We start from the raw sequence: 14,725 nt of genomic DNA on the forward strand, positions 1-14,725 counted from the left end.
TACTTGAGCGTAGGCTTCAATTTCTCTCATAAATATACTCAAAATACGAGATAAACTAATCTCACAAAATCTTTTTCCAATATTGGCCATTATATTGACTCATATTACATGTCCGATCGTCAATCAAAAAACCACCATAGGTCGCTCCCCAACGACTTGAACTCAGCTGACCCGCTCTTATTCGATTACAATTTGTTTCGCCACGTGATTTATGGACTAAAGTCGCTTACTTAACTACTTCAGGCTTTACAAGTGCCATAGAACCGATATTTACCCGGTCTACATGTGACCATCTATATGTATGAGCGACAGTAAGGAATAGATTTAATATTAAGTAAGTAGTATATTCCGAATCGAGATCAATATCCGCATTAGGTACATTTTATTCTCGTTCAGCAATAATAAATAACACATTAGGCCGTCATTAATCTTTAGATTTTAATTATATTATAAAACACGTGTATGGGAGATGGGAAATCAATTCGACAGCGAAAGCAAAGCAAAAGGCGCTCAGGCAGGTGGCCAGCCAATTCACTTCCTTGTCTCTTACTGCGACGACCCTACATTTGTACCAAGTTTTACCCTAATAGTCCAGGAATGGTTACAATAATAGTAGATAAAGAATATTATTGTTGTATGATTGATATTAATCATTTCACATTTAGAAACCTAAATAAAAAGTAACAAAACTGTAACCCAATAACTGATAGATGTATGTAATAACTAAATAATTAAATAAAAAGTAAATTAACTTGATAAGAAGTTTGAACTTATTCCGACATACATCTATGCGAGTTAGTAGATACGCACGTGACATGATTTCATCTAACACTACAGATATTACGATGTATTCCTTCCTCCACCGCTGAACATAGCATTAATTTTAAACACAAATTAGGTATCGTATACAATCTCATTTGTTTTGCTCGGGTTTCATTCCGCAATCTTAAATTTTTAGCCACTGGTCCAAATTAGCTATTTCTGTATATGTATATACAGTAAAATATTTCTTTGATATATAAAGAGTAAGAGCTGAGATGGACCAGTGGATACACACGTGCATCTTAACCGATGATTTCGGGTTCAAACCCAGGCAGGCACCACTGAATTTTCATGTGCTTAATTTGTGTTTATAATTCATCTCGTGCTCGGTGGTGAAGGAAAACATCGTGTGGAAACCTGCATGTGTCTAATTTCAAAGAAATTCTATATACATGTGTATTCCACCAACCCGATTTGGAGCAGCGTGGTGGAATATGCTCCAAACCTTCACCTAAAAAGGAGAGGCGGCCTTAGCCCAGCAGTGAGAAATTTACAGGCTGCTAATGTAAAAAATGTAATGTAATATAAAGAGTTACTTCTTAATCCTCAACAGATTTAACAGGATTAGGCGGACAGGCCTAGACGTCAGGGGAAATTATAAAATCTGAGTCACATCTAACAAGCAAGTTTACATTATTTACAAACCAATGCCAACCGTATAGTAGCTATAAAATCAGCAAAGAGTATTTATTCAATTATATATTACTAGTGTTACCCGTTACGGCGCTCGCGTTTTAGGGGTTGGTCGTCAAGTATTAGGTATAAAGAAGTACTCTACGTCCTTCCTCGGGGTTCAAGCTTGCTTCATGCCAAATTTTATCAAATTCGGTTTCGCATTTATAAAATTAGTATAGATGATATTGGTGAGTTGGTTGAGCGTATGGATTATGTGAAAGATGATATGGATAGAAAGAATGTTAGTTATGAGATGACGTCCGACAGAGAAGTATGAAAGAAGAAGACATGCTGCGCCGAACCCAAGTAAAATTGGGATAAGGGCAGGAGGATGATGATTGAGCGTATGGTTTAGTTTTCTACCGCTATTTATCAATACTTTCAAAATCATTGCTCTGGTAACAATTTTCTTAATTGGTTTTTTACAATACAATAGTTCTTTTCGCCTTGATGGTAGAGCTTCTAGCCAGCCCGCCTGTGTAGGTACCAGCCACTCATTAGATATCCTACTGCCAATACTTATTACATACTATTTTGTTCCGGTATGGAAGATAAGGCGCCAGTTTAACTACAGGCTCAAGAGACATAACATTTTATTGCCTAAGGTAGGCAAAGTGGTTGGCGAAGTAAGGGATGATTAATATTTCTTATGGCGCCAAACTATGTGGGAGGCGTTGAACACTCACCTTCAGGTGGCCCATTTGTCCGTCCGCTACATATTACAGCAAAAAAGCAACTTTCTTAAGGTCGAGAGGCAGTTATAAACTCTATCGATTTTAAACTAACGCAGTGGTTATCGTTACTTAGATGAAAGATATTTAAAATGAGGCTAAATAGTGAATTATTACTTTTATTTACTATAGTACTTGGAAATGGTACGTCATCACTTCTACAAGACACATTGCTATGATATTATGGGATAATGAGAAGTTATAATGTTCTTTGTAGCAATAACTCCTCAGAAAACCTTCATATATAAACAAAGCAATACACAGTGTTGTTGATTGCTAAAATAACAAGGCTACCATAAAGTATCACATCAAAATATTCTTTTAAAATAAATATGCTAAAATTCAGTGTACATTGTATGTGAATTTCGGAGTGTGCTTGTTAGAAATTTGTAAATTATTCACGTAGTGTATGAAGTTTCATTACCCACACTGAATTATAAACTGCGGTCTAACTCAAACAATACTGTATCATTAGAAAACTAAACTCGTCACGTACAAAGTTTCCGACAGTTCTCACTGTGCAGCATGAAAATAATGCACTAGGTATTAGAAGTGTACAGAGAGTACGAGAGCAGAAACATAAAAACAATAATTATGATTCATGAAATCTAGGTTCTGGGATAAGAGGTACATGTACCTGCTCTAGTATTATTATTATATATATATGTATGACTAAAGAACCTTCAAATGATGCATAAAAGCTGGAAATAGTACATTTTTTACAGTACATATAGTACATTTGCAGTATATCTTTGTAGCATCTCACAGCAAACAACGGTTGGAAGTTAGTTCTACCTTCCTAATGGTGAGTGATCACCACCGCCCATAGACATCTGCTGTTATATCAGACGTTATGTCTCTTACCCAACCTTCAAACCGGAACACAAAAACATTAATTTATTGGCAAGTAAAAAAGTTTACCGTCGAGTCTTGTTTTACAGGCGTATCATTAATACTCGTGTGAATAAAGCTAAAAAGATGTATAATTATTAATTAGTCTAAATGACTAAAAACATTAAACTACTTTTACGTAAATGTATATGTAAGTATGTAAAATAATACTGTTACAATGTGACCCATACAATTTATCCCAGAATTAAAGAATTCAAATTTAAAACGAATGGCACAAATGATATTTTTCAATTATAATGGTAGTACTTTCTCATTTCCTCAGCACGACGGAGACGTTTAGTTGTTATAAGACAGGCGGGACCTAATTTTGGGATGGATGGCCGTCCTTTCCATGTTCCACGGCTTAACATCTTGAAAATGGCCGAATTTCCTCGATTATTTTATGTAATTACACAGTTGTTAAGTGATTATTCGCTTCTAGGACTTTGCTTATATCGTTATGATATTCAATGTTTCTTTTAGACATCAATTAATTGTGAAATTGGAATGTTTAAACTTGAGATGTTTACAACGTTTTGAAATATTATTTATTTTTAACTTAATATTGCTTACCATAAATCGTAGGGGTATCCTTCGTGCATATTTATTGGGATTTATGTAGGAGAGTCTTTGACCGATTCTTATCGTACTGTTCACAATTTCATAATCCCTCTATTACGAACAAAGTTTTTATTATTATGGTTTTTTTATACGTCAAATTTACTCTATTATTATTATTTGTTATACTTGACTTGAGCGAAGATAGCCTAGTAAATTAAACTTGGTGGTCCTGCTTGGTACACTTACTTGGTGATAATGAAAGCCCTACACAACGGGTTAGGCCTGGGTAAGTACCTCCTCACTCATCCGATATATTTTTTATTCCCTATATTTTTCAGGAATGAATTTGATAATTTCAAACAATACAAGTGTCTCAATTGGATAAAAGGATAAGACTTGTTAACAGTAGAAAAAAAAACTTTTTAGTAAGTTTCAAATGCTTATCGAGTATTTCCTTCAACATTTGGTAAAACTATAGACACAGGCCTTCTGAAAGATTTAGAAAAACTAAAACTATAAGCTTATTTTCACACCATCTCATCACAGTTGACCTTGTTTTCTTTCCATAACCTACTATAACAACTTTGAGTAAAATATTATTATTATTTAGTTTTGCCTTTGGTCAATAACTTAACCACTGCCACTTGATTTGATCGGAGTTGCAATTCAACGGTGAAATGCTGCTAGCATTCTTGACAACATTAACGTGGTCATGAGTTGTAAAGAACTATTTTAATTTTTTATTTGTATGTATATAGTTAAGGCCTTAATGTAAATATTTCTTAGATATAAATAGATGTGTGCAAAATCTTACATATTATTTTACTTACGTTAATTTGATCTTAAAAAAAGTTCTGGCTCATTTAAAAATTGAAATCTAAAAAAACATTAATAATAATGTAGTTAGTATTCATTGTTTTTCATACAAGAATACATATAATTACTTAGATGTCATTCACTTTGTAATATATTTTAGGTAAAATTTAAAAATGTAATTAATATGTATATATGTTTTATTAATATATATTTATGTTGTATATAAAGTAAATGTAATCGCATATGTATGATGTTAAAAGTATGAACTAATTATTTATAAATGTAACTTAATAAATTAATTTTAAATTTACGGAATCACATTATAACGAAATGACAAAAAACTTATGAAAGTGAAAGTAGGAGAAATCATTATTGTAAATTATTTAAGATCCTGGTTGACAGGATTTTCATAGTGACTCGGATTATAAGTACAAAATGAAGACGGAGCGCGCGGAAAATTACTAAATAGTGCAGCAACCATCAGTATTTATGTACGCACTACATATTATGGTGTTCCGAATAAGTGATTATTAACTGAACTGTTGACTGTTCACATGAGATTAGTGGACGCTTACAAAGCCACGTTAATAATTCGACAATCCGATTCAAAGTATATATATATATATATATATAAAAATCATGTTATAGTTTGGCGGACAGGCAAATTGGTAAGCGGTCACCACTGCCCATAGACATTAGTAGTGTAAGAAATATTAACCATTCCTTACATCATCAGTGCGCATCTGGCTCACTTACCATTCAAACCGGAACACAACAATACTAAGTATTGCTGCTTGGCAGTAGAATATATGATGAGTGGGTGATTCCTACCCAGACGGGTTTGCACAAAACCCTAAATATCAATTCAATAGTCAAGTAAAACGACTTGTTGTTTAAGTGATTTAATAACTAGCTAATATTATTGTATTACCACAAAAGGAAAAATATATATTTAAAGACGACGCGCTGTATGTTTTAATAGTTTAATTATATTACATAATGAAGATTTATGTCTGCAGCCAACTTTAGTTCTAACTTGTACCAGTATGTGAATAAATTGTTAACATGAACGCTCTTGACTATCGTAGAATTAATATAACGATGGAAGTTATAACAAAAGCGTTTTTTGTATATACGTCAAAAGTGCTTTTCAAATACAAACGTGACTTTTAAAAAAAAAATAAAAAAATATTTGACGGTCGTGTTACTCCTACAGTTAGTTTGAGTTGGAAATTGACTTATATGTATGCTACTAAACAAAATGATCAAACTGAAGATAGTGTTAAAGTGACTGGGAAAAAGAAAGCTGGAGAGAAGTTTTACTTTTCTAAGGTATAGGTAGCAATGAGCAGGAGGCCCAACTAATGGATTGGCTTACTGGCGTTACCGACCTTTAAGAATTGTAAACGCTTTTTTCTTGAAGGTTCCCAAGTCATATCGGTTCGGAAAAACCGCCGGCGAAACTGAGTGGTGGTGCGAGGTGCTTTCAAAATGGCGATGTTGTGAATTTTCGAACATCTATATAAAATAATCTGAATTATAAGAAATAACTTATATATTCTGTAGAGCCATCTTTATAGCTATTAAAAGAATATAAACCATAATGTACAATAATAAGAATTGTGCATAATAATGCATATTGGAGCATGACGTTGGTGAACATATTTATAATTTAACCGCCAGGTAACCTTGTTTAAATCGTTTAATTTAATCTACAAACATTGTGAACTAACTCGAATAACAGACTCTGACTTCTACTTATATTTCTAATATATGTTGACATCTGGCGACTGATTCACAAAAAAAACATAATTAATACGTTTTTTTTTAACAGACTGTGACTCATACAATGATTTGAATGTACTACGGACGTAGTACAATACTAGTTCATAGTTCGTATAATATGTATTCGAATGAATTGTCAATTGTTAATATACTTTATTGTACATCACAACCATAAATCTTAAAATATAAACAACTATTAAATGTATTGTACAACGGGCAGACTTATGGCTAATTAGCCATCTATTCCAGACAACCAAATCTTAGAGATTTTTTTTTAAACATCAGGGTAGGCGGTGCTGTTATAAACTTACATACAAATATTTACACACTTATAGTTATACTTAATATATATATATTATACACTAATAAATATTTATATGTCAATGGACACATAAAATTATGTCTAAATTTACTTAGATTTAACGACTCAAGATTCAGATTACTAAATCGTTCGTTTTTTGAAATAAAATTTAAAAAGATTAGTGATTGGTATCGGATGGTACAAAAAAAGGGAAAAAAATATTTAAACTACATAGTATGTAGCGATAAAATAATCTTTTAAAGTGCTTTACCAAAATACAATCCAATTGAAATATTATACATCAATAAAATATATAGGTAGATTATTTGTCACAATATAATCTCGGAATAAGTTAAAAATATGTTTTTTTTTTTAATCTTATGACTTATTATATATAAACATCTTTATATTTATAGCGTAATTTATAAAAATAATGTTTCCAAATATTATAAAAAGTGTGATTGATTTACTTAATTTAAAACAACAATTTTATAAGGATAATTTTAGACAATAACATAATTCAATTAGGTTCGTATAATATATATATGATCGAAACATATGATTAAGGAAAAGAGTAATGGTTAAATTCAATTTGGCTTACATTTCATTGGCGTTGAAAACGTTCGTTGTAATTATAGATGCATCTCTACGTCGACTTGAATCAAATTACTTATATATGGTTTCGATTTTTTTATATTAATCTAATAAATAAAAGAATAATATCATATTTATTTATATGATTAGTAAGTAAAATTTTATCGTAATATATGTAAAAATATTTGATTGATTATAATATAATTGGGAATGTTTTAGTTAATACTGGACCAGTCAAAGTTAAAGTAAACAATAAATATTCTGAAATGTACTTATTACTCAGTTTGAGTGGTAATTAAATCTAATAAGAATGAATATGCATTATATTTGAACAATGCTAATGTTTACTTTACTTTAATGTCAAGTTAAAACGGAAGTTTTAATTATTTTATCGTCTTATATTTTGTTATTTTTAATAAGACAAGTCAAGATGGCCCAGTGGGTACAACACGTGAATTTGAATCGTTGATAAAGGGCTTTAACCCGGTGAAGCACCTCCGAATGTGCGTGTTCTTTATTTTACGACATTTTACTTATAAGATATTATTTATATATTTATATAAACATAAAACAATAAAAATAATTAAGGTATGGTATATATGAATGTAACAATAATTTATAAAACGAGACATTAACCGACCATACTATCTTTTCAATGATAAACTAAAATCGTTTTTCAAGACCGAAATCGATTTAAACCGCTATCACCGTAATCAGATTCCCATTGCATCGTGCATTACGAACTTCGTGCACCCGTTAAAAACCTTTTTAAAATATATCACTTCTATATGTGTACAGAGATGATTTTCGTTCAACTAAATTAACGGAATAAAAATCACTTACTTTCACCTTTTATTTTCTAATAAAATTGTTTATTCTTAAACTAAATTGACCTTATTATGTAACATAATAAAATGTTTAATTATATTATTGACTATACAACTAAACTGTGGAATATAAATGGTTCCGTATAATTGCATATATTAACGATAAACGGAATATAAATAACGATGAAATGGAAAAATCTGAATGGTCTCAATTCTCCGAACTTATTTTGAAGAGCTTCGAGAGTCGAGAATCTCCGTTTCATGCCCCAGTAACTTCGTCGAAAGATTTAACATTCATTCCCTTCACATATGTTTACCGTAAATACAGCAAAAAATTGCTAACTCTGATTTAACGATTTTCTTTGATGTCATTTCAGAATGTGCTTTCGAATAATATCGTTTAGTAGTTTATAAATCTAAAACATTAGTATGGTATTTTTTTTATGCAATAGGAGCAAAGGGAAAGAAGTCTTACCTGATGAAAAGTGACTACTACCGCCCAAAGATATCAGCAACACCAGAGGGCTGTAGATATTATTATTGTTAGTAAAATAAATATATCAATTACGTTATTCTGTGTGTAGATATTAACAGCGAGATTTTATGTATGGGTTTAATTTAGGTACGGGTATAAATCATCTTTAATAATCTAATCTATATACGTTTTTCTCAAAAGGGTGAGGCTTTAGCGTTGAGTGAAACATTTATAAGCCCTTAATTTGCTTTTACTTCTATAAATATCATCATAATTCTTTGTCATAATAAAAAAAGTATCATTATCACGGTCAAAAGTCAATATAAATGAAATAAAAATATTATTTAATTATAACTATTACTTCGTGGTGGGACTAGCCCGCTTTGGTTGGTACCATCTACTCAATCGAGTATTCCAAACAGCAATACTTACTATAGTTGTGTTCCGGTTTGAAAGGTACATAAGACAGTGTAACTAGGCACAAGGTACAGCTCAGTTTCCAATTTATAAACAATATTTACAATATCTAGTGTAATATACATCCTAAATCTTGATATAAAAAGGTACTATGTACTCGTATGAGGGCCAATTGGTTATTAATATGGCTTGTCGAAGCAGTTACTTCAAATAAAACACAAAATCACTTAAAGTATCTGATATAATATACTTCATCGCTTTATTTTTCAACGAATTTTATTGTTATCACGAGATTATTTCAGTCTACAATACAGAAAAGCAAATTAGTGGCGGGATCCAAGATTTGTGTGGGAGGAGCTTGACTCTTGGGACTAAAGAACACAACAATTTATCTGCTGTAGGTAATGTAATGCTTACTAAAAAGTTTAATTAGAATAATAATTATCAAATTCACTTTAAGATGAGCTATAATGTCGCGATGGTTACGAGACCTGAATCTTAAACGATTCTAAGTTCAAACCCGGAGCAAACACTAATTAATTCATGTAATTAATTTGTGTTTATAAATCATATCGTGATCTATGGTAAAAAAACGTCTAAGAGCACATGAATCCACTGCAGCAGATTCTTCCTATTAAAAGCTTGGACATTTTTCTTCATTGTTTTAGCTCTATACCTACTTCTATCGGTCTAACTTTTAAATTTAGAAAATATTTTTGCTGAATATTACTGATTTCATGGACGTACATTTTCAACTCGAAATTCGGCGACGATTGGATGAAAAACGACAGATTTATTCGCTCTAGCCCTACAGAGGTTAGGCGGGCGTTTGACCGATTCGGCGGAAATTACGCGCAGCTTGCCTGAATCGCTGATCCGGTTTGAATCCGCACTCTGTCTCCCTTTTCCACCTGCTCTAGAGACTTTGCTCGATACATTAAATATTACACGATATGTTGAAATTGCATTTAAAGAAATGGAATATTCTATTTCGAAACGCAGTTTTGTACGTTTTGATATATATAACGCTTTATGATTTAGATAAAATTACGATGGAATGATTTACTTGTAAAAGTTTTGTATGTACTTGTAAAAATCAAGTGAGTAACTGCTTGTTCTGTATCTTCATATTGTTATGTTTCTTCATGTTTCATTTCATACCTACTGTAGTTAAAATAATAAAATTTTCAAAAGCTAAAATATGGCAAAAATGGTATAATAAGATCTCCGTTAATACATTTAAAATCTTTTTTTTCGTTTTTAATCTTAATCTTACGACGAAAAACGCAAAAAACTGTGTTTTGAGTAATTATGCTCTCCCTATTTATTTTTTATATTCTGCATAATCATTTTTTCTCATGCCGCGCTGCCAAAATTTCTGAACGTCTTTTATAATCTTTATTTAATTATTTTGTTTTGATCATAACATTATGTACTTTTTTTATCGTCTATCTACAGTAATTAAATATTATAATAACATGACAAAATTAGTAGGTGCATATTAACCTATTTTCTATCATTAATTTGTTATTTATAATAATTTATTTCTCTAACTACATATTATTACTATAATCGCATATACTTTTATGCTTATTTCCATGTCTCACTCTGTTGTCGACTCATTTGATGTATTTTATCATTTGAGGTGTCGTTACAATTGTAAAATTAACTGTCAAAGACAATCGCCTCACAGCCGCCACATTGGATTTCCAGAGGACAAAAACGAGTAAGGGACAAAATAAAGGTATTTAAAACGTTCTGCCTATTTCAAAAATATATAGCATTGTATTCTTATAACTAAATATTGCTTTGGTTATGTTTTAAAGTTTTACTATTTTTTTAACTCTTCGGCTGTTTTGATAAAATCATAGAAAGATAATGGCTTAAAAAAAAGAATAACTTGTTCTACAGTAGGAAAACTGCAATGCATAAGGCTACCTACTACTATGCTAATATCATGAAAATATAAATATACAATAATATGTATTCATGCAGCTACTACATTATAGTTACTAGCACCAATTAATATTCCTAAGATACTTACAAATAGGTAAATAGGTATCTATGCATATAATTATAGTAAATAGGACATTTGATCGAAAACAATTAGTAAGTACAAAACAGATTTATAAAGCGTGCGTTTACCTAATTTCACATATTTGAATATGTTAACATACACTTCCATTGTATTAAAGGTATAAAAGGTAAACGAATAAACGAAAATTTTATATTCCGATCTAAGACGAGCTACGAAACAGTCAAGTGAATTAAATGTTGTAAAAAGGGATATTTTTTTAAAAAGTAACCGAAGAAATACAACATTAAACGTAAGCGTTTCGTGTTTTATTAACTAGTCATTTTTTATAAATAAATCTAGTAACAATTGTATTTTATTATATTAAATTTCTGGTTTTAATTTTTTTTTTTGTTTTTCAGAAAATGCCTCCTCATGTGGACCCAACACCGAGTGGGGTTGTTTTTGAGACAGATACTCAGACTGCAGACTTGGGTCTCGATAAAGATGTATCCGTGCTAAAGAACGCTACGCCTAGAAAATACGAATACGTATGGTTTAACATATTCTGGTTCTTATTTTTGCACATCGGTTCTTTATACGCAATCTACTTAGGATTGACGTCTGCGAAATGGCAGACTAATGTGTTTGGTACGTTAATATCTTTATCCTTAAGTATAATCTTATTAATTTCATAAATTATTATCACTATTTGTATAAAATAACATAATTGGTCTTTCACAAAGTTAGTATTTTATATGGCTACAGTTTATTATGCTACTGACTCCTAGCTAGTTTACTAATATCGCTGTAAAGCCGCTATGGTGGCTTTGATGCTGCCCATTTAGTTGTTGTCGTACCTATTCCTAGTTCAAACTTTAAGAATATTTTGTAGTCAGTAAAATATTCACTGCTTCGATAGAAATGAAGCAAACTTGTGCTTAATTATTTCTTTCATTATATTTATAATTACAGCATTTGTGGTCCACCTCATGTGTGCAACGGGAATTGGTGCTGGATCACACAGACTCTGGACACATAGAAGCTTCAAAGCACGAACTCCACTTCGCATCCTTCTTATGATTTGGCAAACTATGGGTTTCCAGGTATACTTCATAAAAGTATTATATTTATTGTACCTTGTATAACTTAAAATGTAATGTAAACCTAATTGTGTACATTATACATCGCAGGACAGCATATTCGAATGGGCCCGAGACCACCGCACTCACCACAAATACGCAGACACTGATGCCGATCCCCACAACGCTGAACGAGGTCTGTTCTACTCCCATATGGGGTGGCTCTGTGTCAAGAAATTGCCGGAAGTTGTTGAAGGCGGACGTCGTCTTGATCTCAGTGATCTATACGCCGATCCTGTTGTTATGTTCCAAAGAAAGTAAGAAATACTAATATCCATTGATTACTCTAATGTTCTTCTTAATTCAGCATACTACATATTTATGGCCTACGAGTATTAAAGATACAATATCCTTGAAGTATTCAAGATTATTTTAACAAGAAACATCGGCGATGTTCTTGAACTATCCGTAAAAAAAACTTGAAGGTTCTTACTATTATTATTTTGTCTTCAGACATTACTTGAAGATAATGCCGATCCTGTGCTTCGTGCTACCGACCGTCATTCCCGTTTACTTTTGGAATGAGACTTGGCTCAATGCTTTCTTCATACCCACAATCCTTCGATACACGTGCGGTATTAATGTAGTCTGGAGTGTAAACAGTTTCGCTCACAAGTTTGGATATCGACCTTATGACAAGTAAGATTTAACAGATTCCTATGCTTTATGATTAATAATTGCTATTTGACAAATGATCTTTATTTTCTGACGTTTATAAAAAGTGTACTCTTAGATGTTGAGTGAAAATATTGGATACTAGGATATCAGTAGGATAAACTCTATTTGTTACTAATATAAAGTGACATCGTAATGAAAACGATAAAATGTACAGTCAGCATCGCTATACTTTACAGTCTCCACAACCGCGACAATGTGTACAAATTTTGTTTGTTAGTCGTTTAATTTTAGATTTGTTTAGACAAGTTAGTCTTGCGGTACAACACACTCAACGTCGGAAAATCTAACAAAATAATAAACCTAATTCTATTATTTTAAAGTATATAGTAAAAAATACACGTATTATATATACATATGTATGTAATCGTTTTGTGTTTAGCTTAACAATTAAAATATATTGTTTGTATATATAAAAGTGAATTGTGTCTTTCTAAAAATATTCTTAATACAACAGATAGAATGATTAACATGTTTTAGGTCCATGTTATAATTTAGTTTTGTGTGTCCCATTTATGTACCTATACAAAATGTTTATAGGTCACTGAATCCCCGGGAAAACCTCGCCGTATGGATGATTTGCGTAGAGGGTTTCCATAACTACCATCACACATTCCCATGGGATTACCGCGCGACTGAGCACCCTATTCTAAATATGCTTACACCAACTATTATGTTTATTGAGGCCATGGCTAAGGTAACTAAACAATTGAATATATACTAGAGTTTCTATATCAAAAATGTAACAAAACATTTTTTTTTACTTTATGATTTATAAACATTTTTCATATTAAATACGATATAACTTATATTCTAAAAAATAATTTTGACAAATAATTTTCTTTATTTTCAGATCGGACAAGCTTATGACTTGAAGGCAGTTACACCTGAAATTATAAAACAGAGAGCTCAACGTACGGGAGACGGAACACATCACCTTTGGGGATGGGACGATCCTGAATTTACAGAAAAATTAAAATCACGTTATAGCGTTGTTTATAATGCAGAAAAAAAAACTGCTTAGTCTATAAATAAAATCAATTTTATTAATTGTATTGCGAAAATTATGTTTTGTATTTTAATCTCATAGCCTTTATTTATAAATGGATGTTCTTTATTTATTATTAAAGTAAACATAAACTGAAAGTAAAATATTTTATTTCTTATTACTTTGGCTGATGAAGCTATCCTTTAAAATGATTATTTTTTTATGTCGCAGCTGGAACTGTAGTAAACGATAAGCGAAAATCAATACCAACCTCTTCCATTAGCAGAGTATAATTAATGCAATACAATCACGTACGTACTTACTGAAAGTACTTTATATCTACTGTTACAAATAGGTATAATCATATGGAAGACACCGATAACTTAATTTATCGTAAAATTATATACTTTAAAAAAAAATATATATTTTTATGGGATAGGTTGAATGGCGGGCTAGTCGACCACTCATCCAAACTGACACACAAGAATTCTAAATATTACTGTTTGAATTAGATACAATAATTTATCTAAGTATACATTAGGGAATTATCATACAATTGTGAAATTTGCTGTTATATTGGTTAGTTTCTACGACTGTAGAGCGTAAGATTCCGATTTAAACTCCGTCGTCGAACTAATAAAATTTAATGGGTTTTTGACTCAAGCAAATCACAGAGGCAGTCGTGCGTTCGTGCGTTATCATCTACTTCCTAGAATTTCCAAAGGTGTGATGAAGATAAACCCATCAAAAATAAATCATTTCAAAACAATAAAAAAATGTAATAATATTTACTGTTGAAAATCGAATGTATGAAAAAAACATTTATTAGACTCTAGCAGATTCATAACACATGGCATCTGATACGATTACAGAAGTATTTGTACCTGTTGTACCTACAAATACATGTACAAATCGTATACGATGATAGGAACGTTTTGAAGTTTGTAATTGAGATTATAAAAGCAACCTGCAAATCAGTGGCGGACCAACAGGGGGGCGGAAGGGGCAGCT

At 31.4% G+C, this 14,725-nt stretch overlaps 1 protein-coding gene across 1 annotated transcript; it reads left to right on the forward strand.

Moving 5' to 3' along the window:
• The first annotated feature begins 11,334 nt into the window (after positions 1-11,334).
• Positions 11,335-13,780, forward strand: LOC113403385 (acyl-CoA Delta-9 desaturase-like). Its single transcript, XM_026643925.2, has 6 exons — positions 11,335-11,560; positions 11,885-12,015; positions 12,103-12,308; positions 12,505-12,690; positions 13,267-13,423; positions 13,580-13,780. The coding sequence occupies exons 1-6, from the start codon at positions 11,335-11,337 to the stop codon at positions 13,748-13,750; spliced, it is 1,077 nt and encodes a 358-aa protein (XP_026499710.1). The 3' UTR covers positions 13,751-13,780.
• The last annotated feature ends 945 nt before the right edge of the window (positions 13,781-14,725 follow it).

This window comes from Vanessa tameamea, chromosome 13, assembly GCF_037043105.1.
Source record: "Vanessa tameamea isolate UH-Manoa-2023 chromosome 13, ilVanTame1 primary haplotype, whole genome shotgun sequence".
Taxonomy (NCBI): Eukaryota; Metazoa; Arthropoda; class Insecta; order Lepidoptera; family Nymphalidae; genus Vanessa; species Vanessa tameamea.

What these genes read in the sequence shown, in the direction of transcription:
- LOC113403385 (XM_026643925.2), top strand. Translation starts at nt 11,335, where the DNA reads ATGCCTCCTCATGTGGACCCAACACCGAGTGGGGTTGTTTTTGAGACA. An exon ending in GGCAAACTATGGGTTTCCAG is followed by an intron (nt 12,016 to 12,102) that starts GTATACTTCATA and finishes TATACATCGCAG; the next exon opens with GACAGCATATTCGAATGGGC. An exon ending in GTTGTTATGTTCCAAAGAAA is followed by an intron (nt 12,309 to 12,504) that starts GTAAGAAATACT and finishes TTTTGTCTTCAG; the next exon opens with ACATTACTTGAAGATAATGC.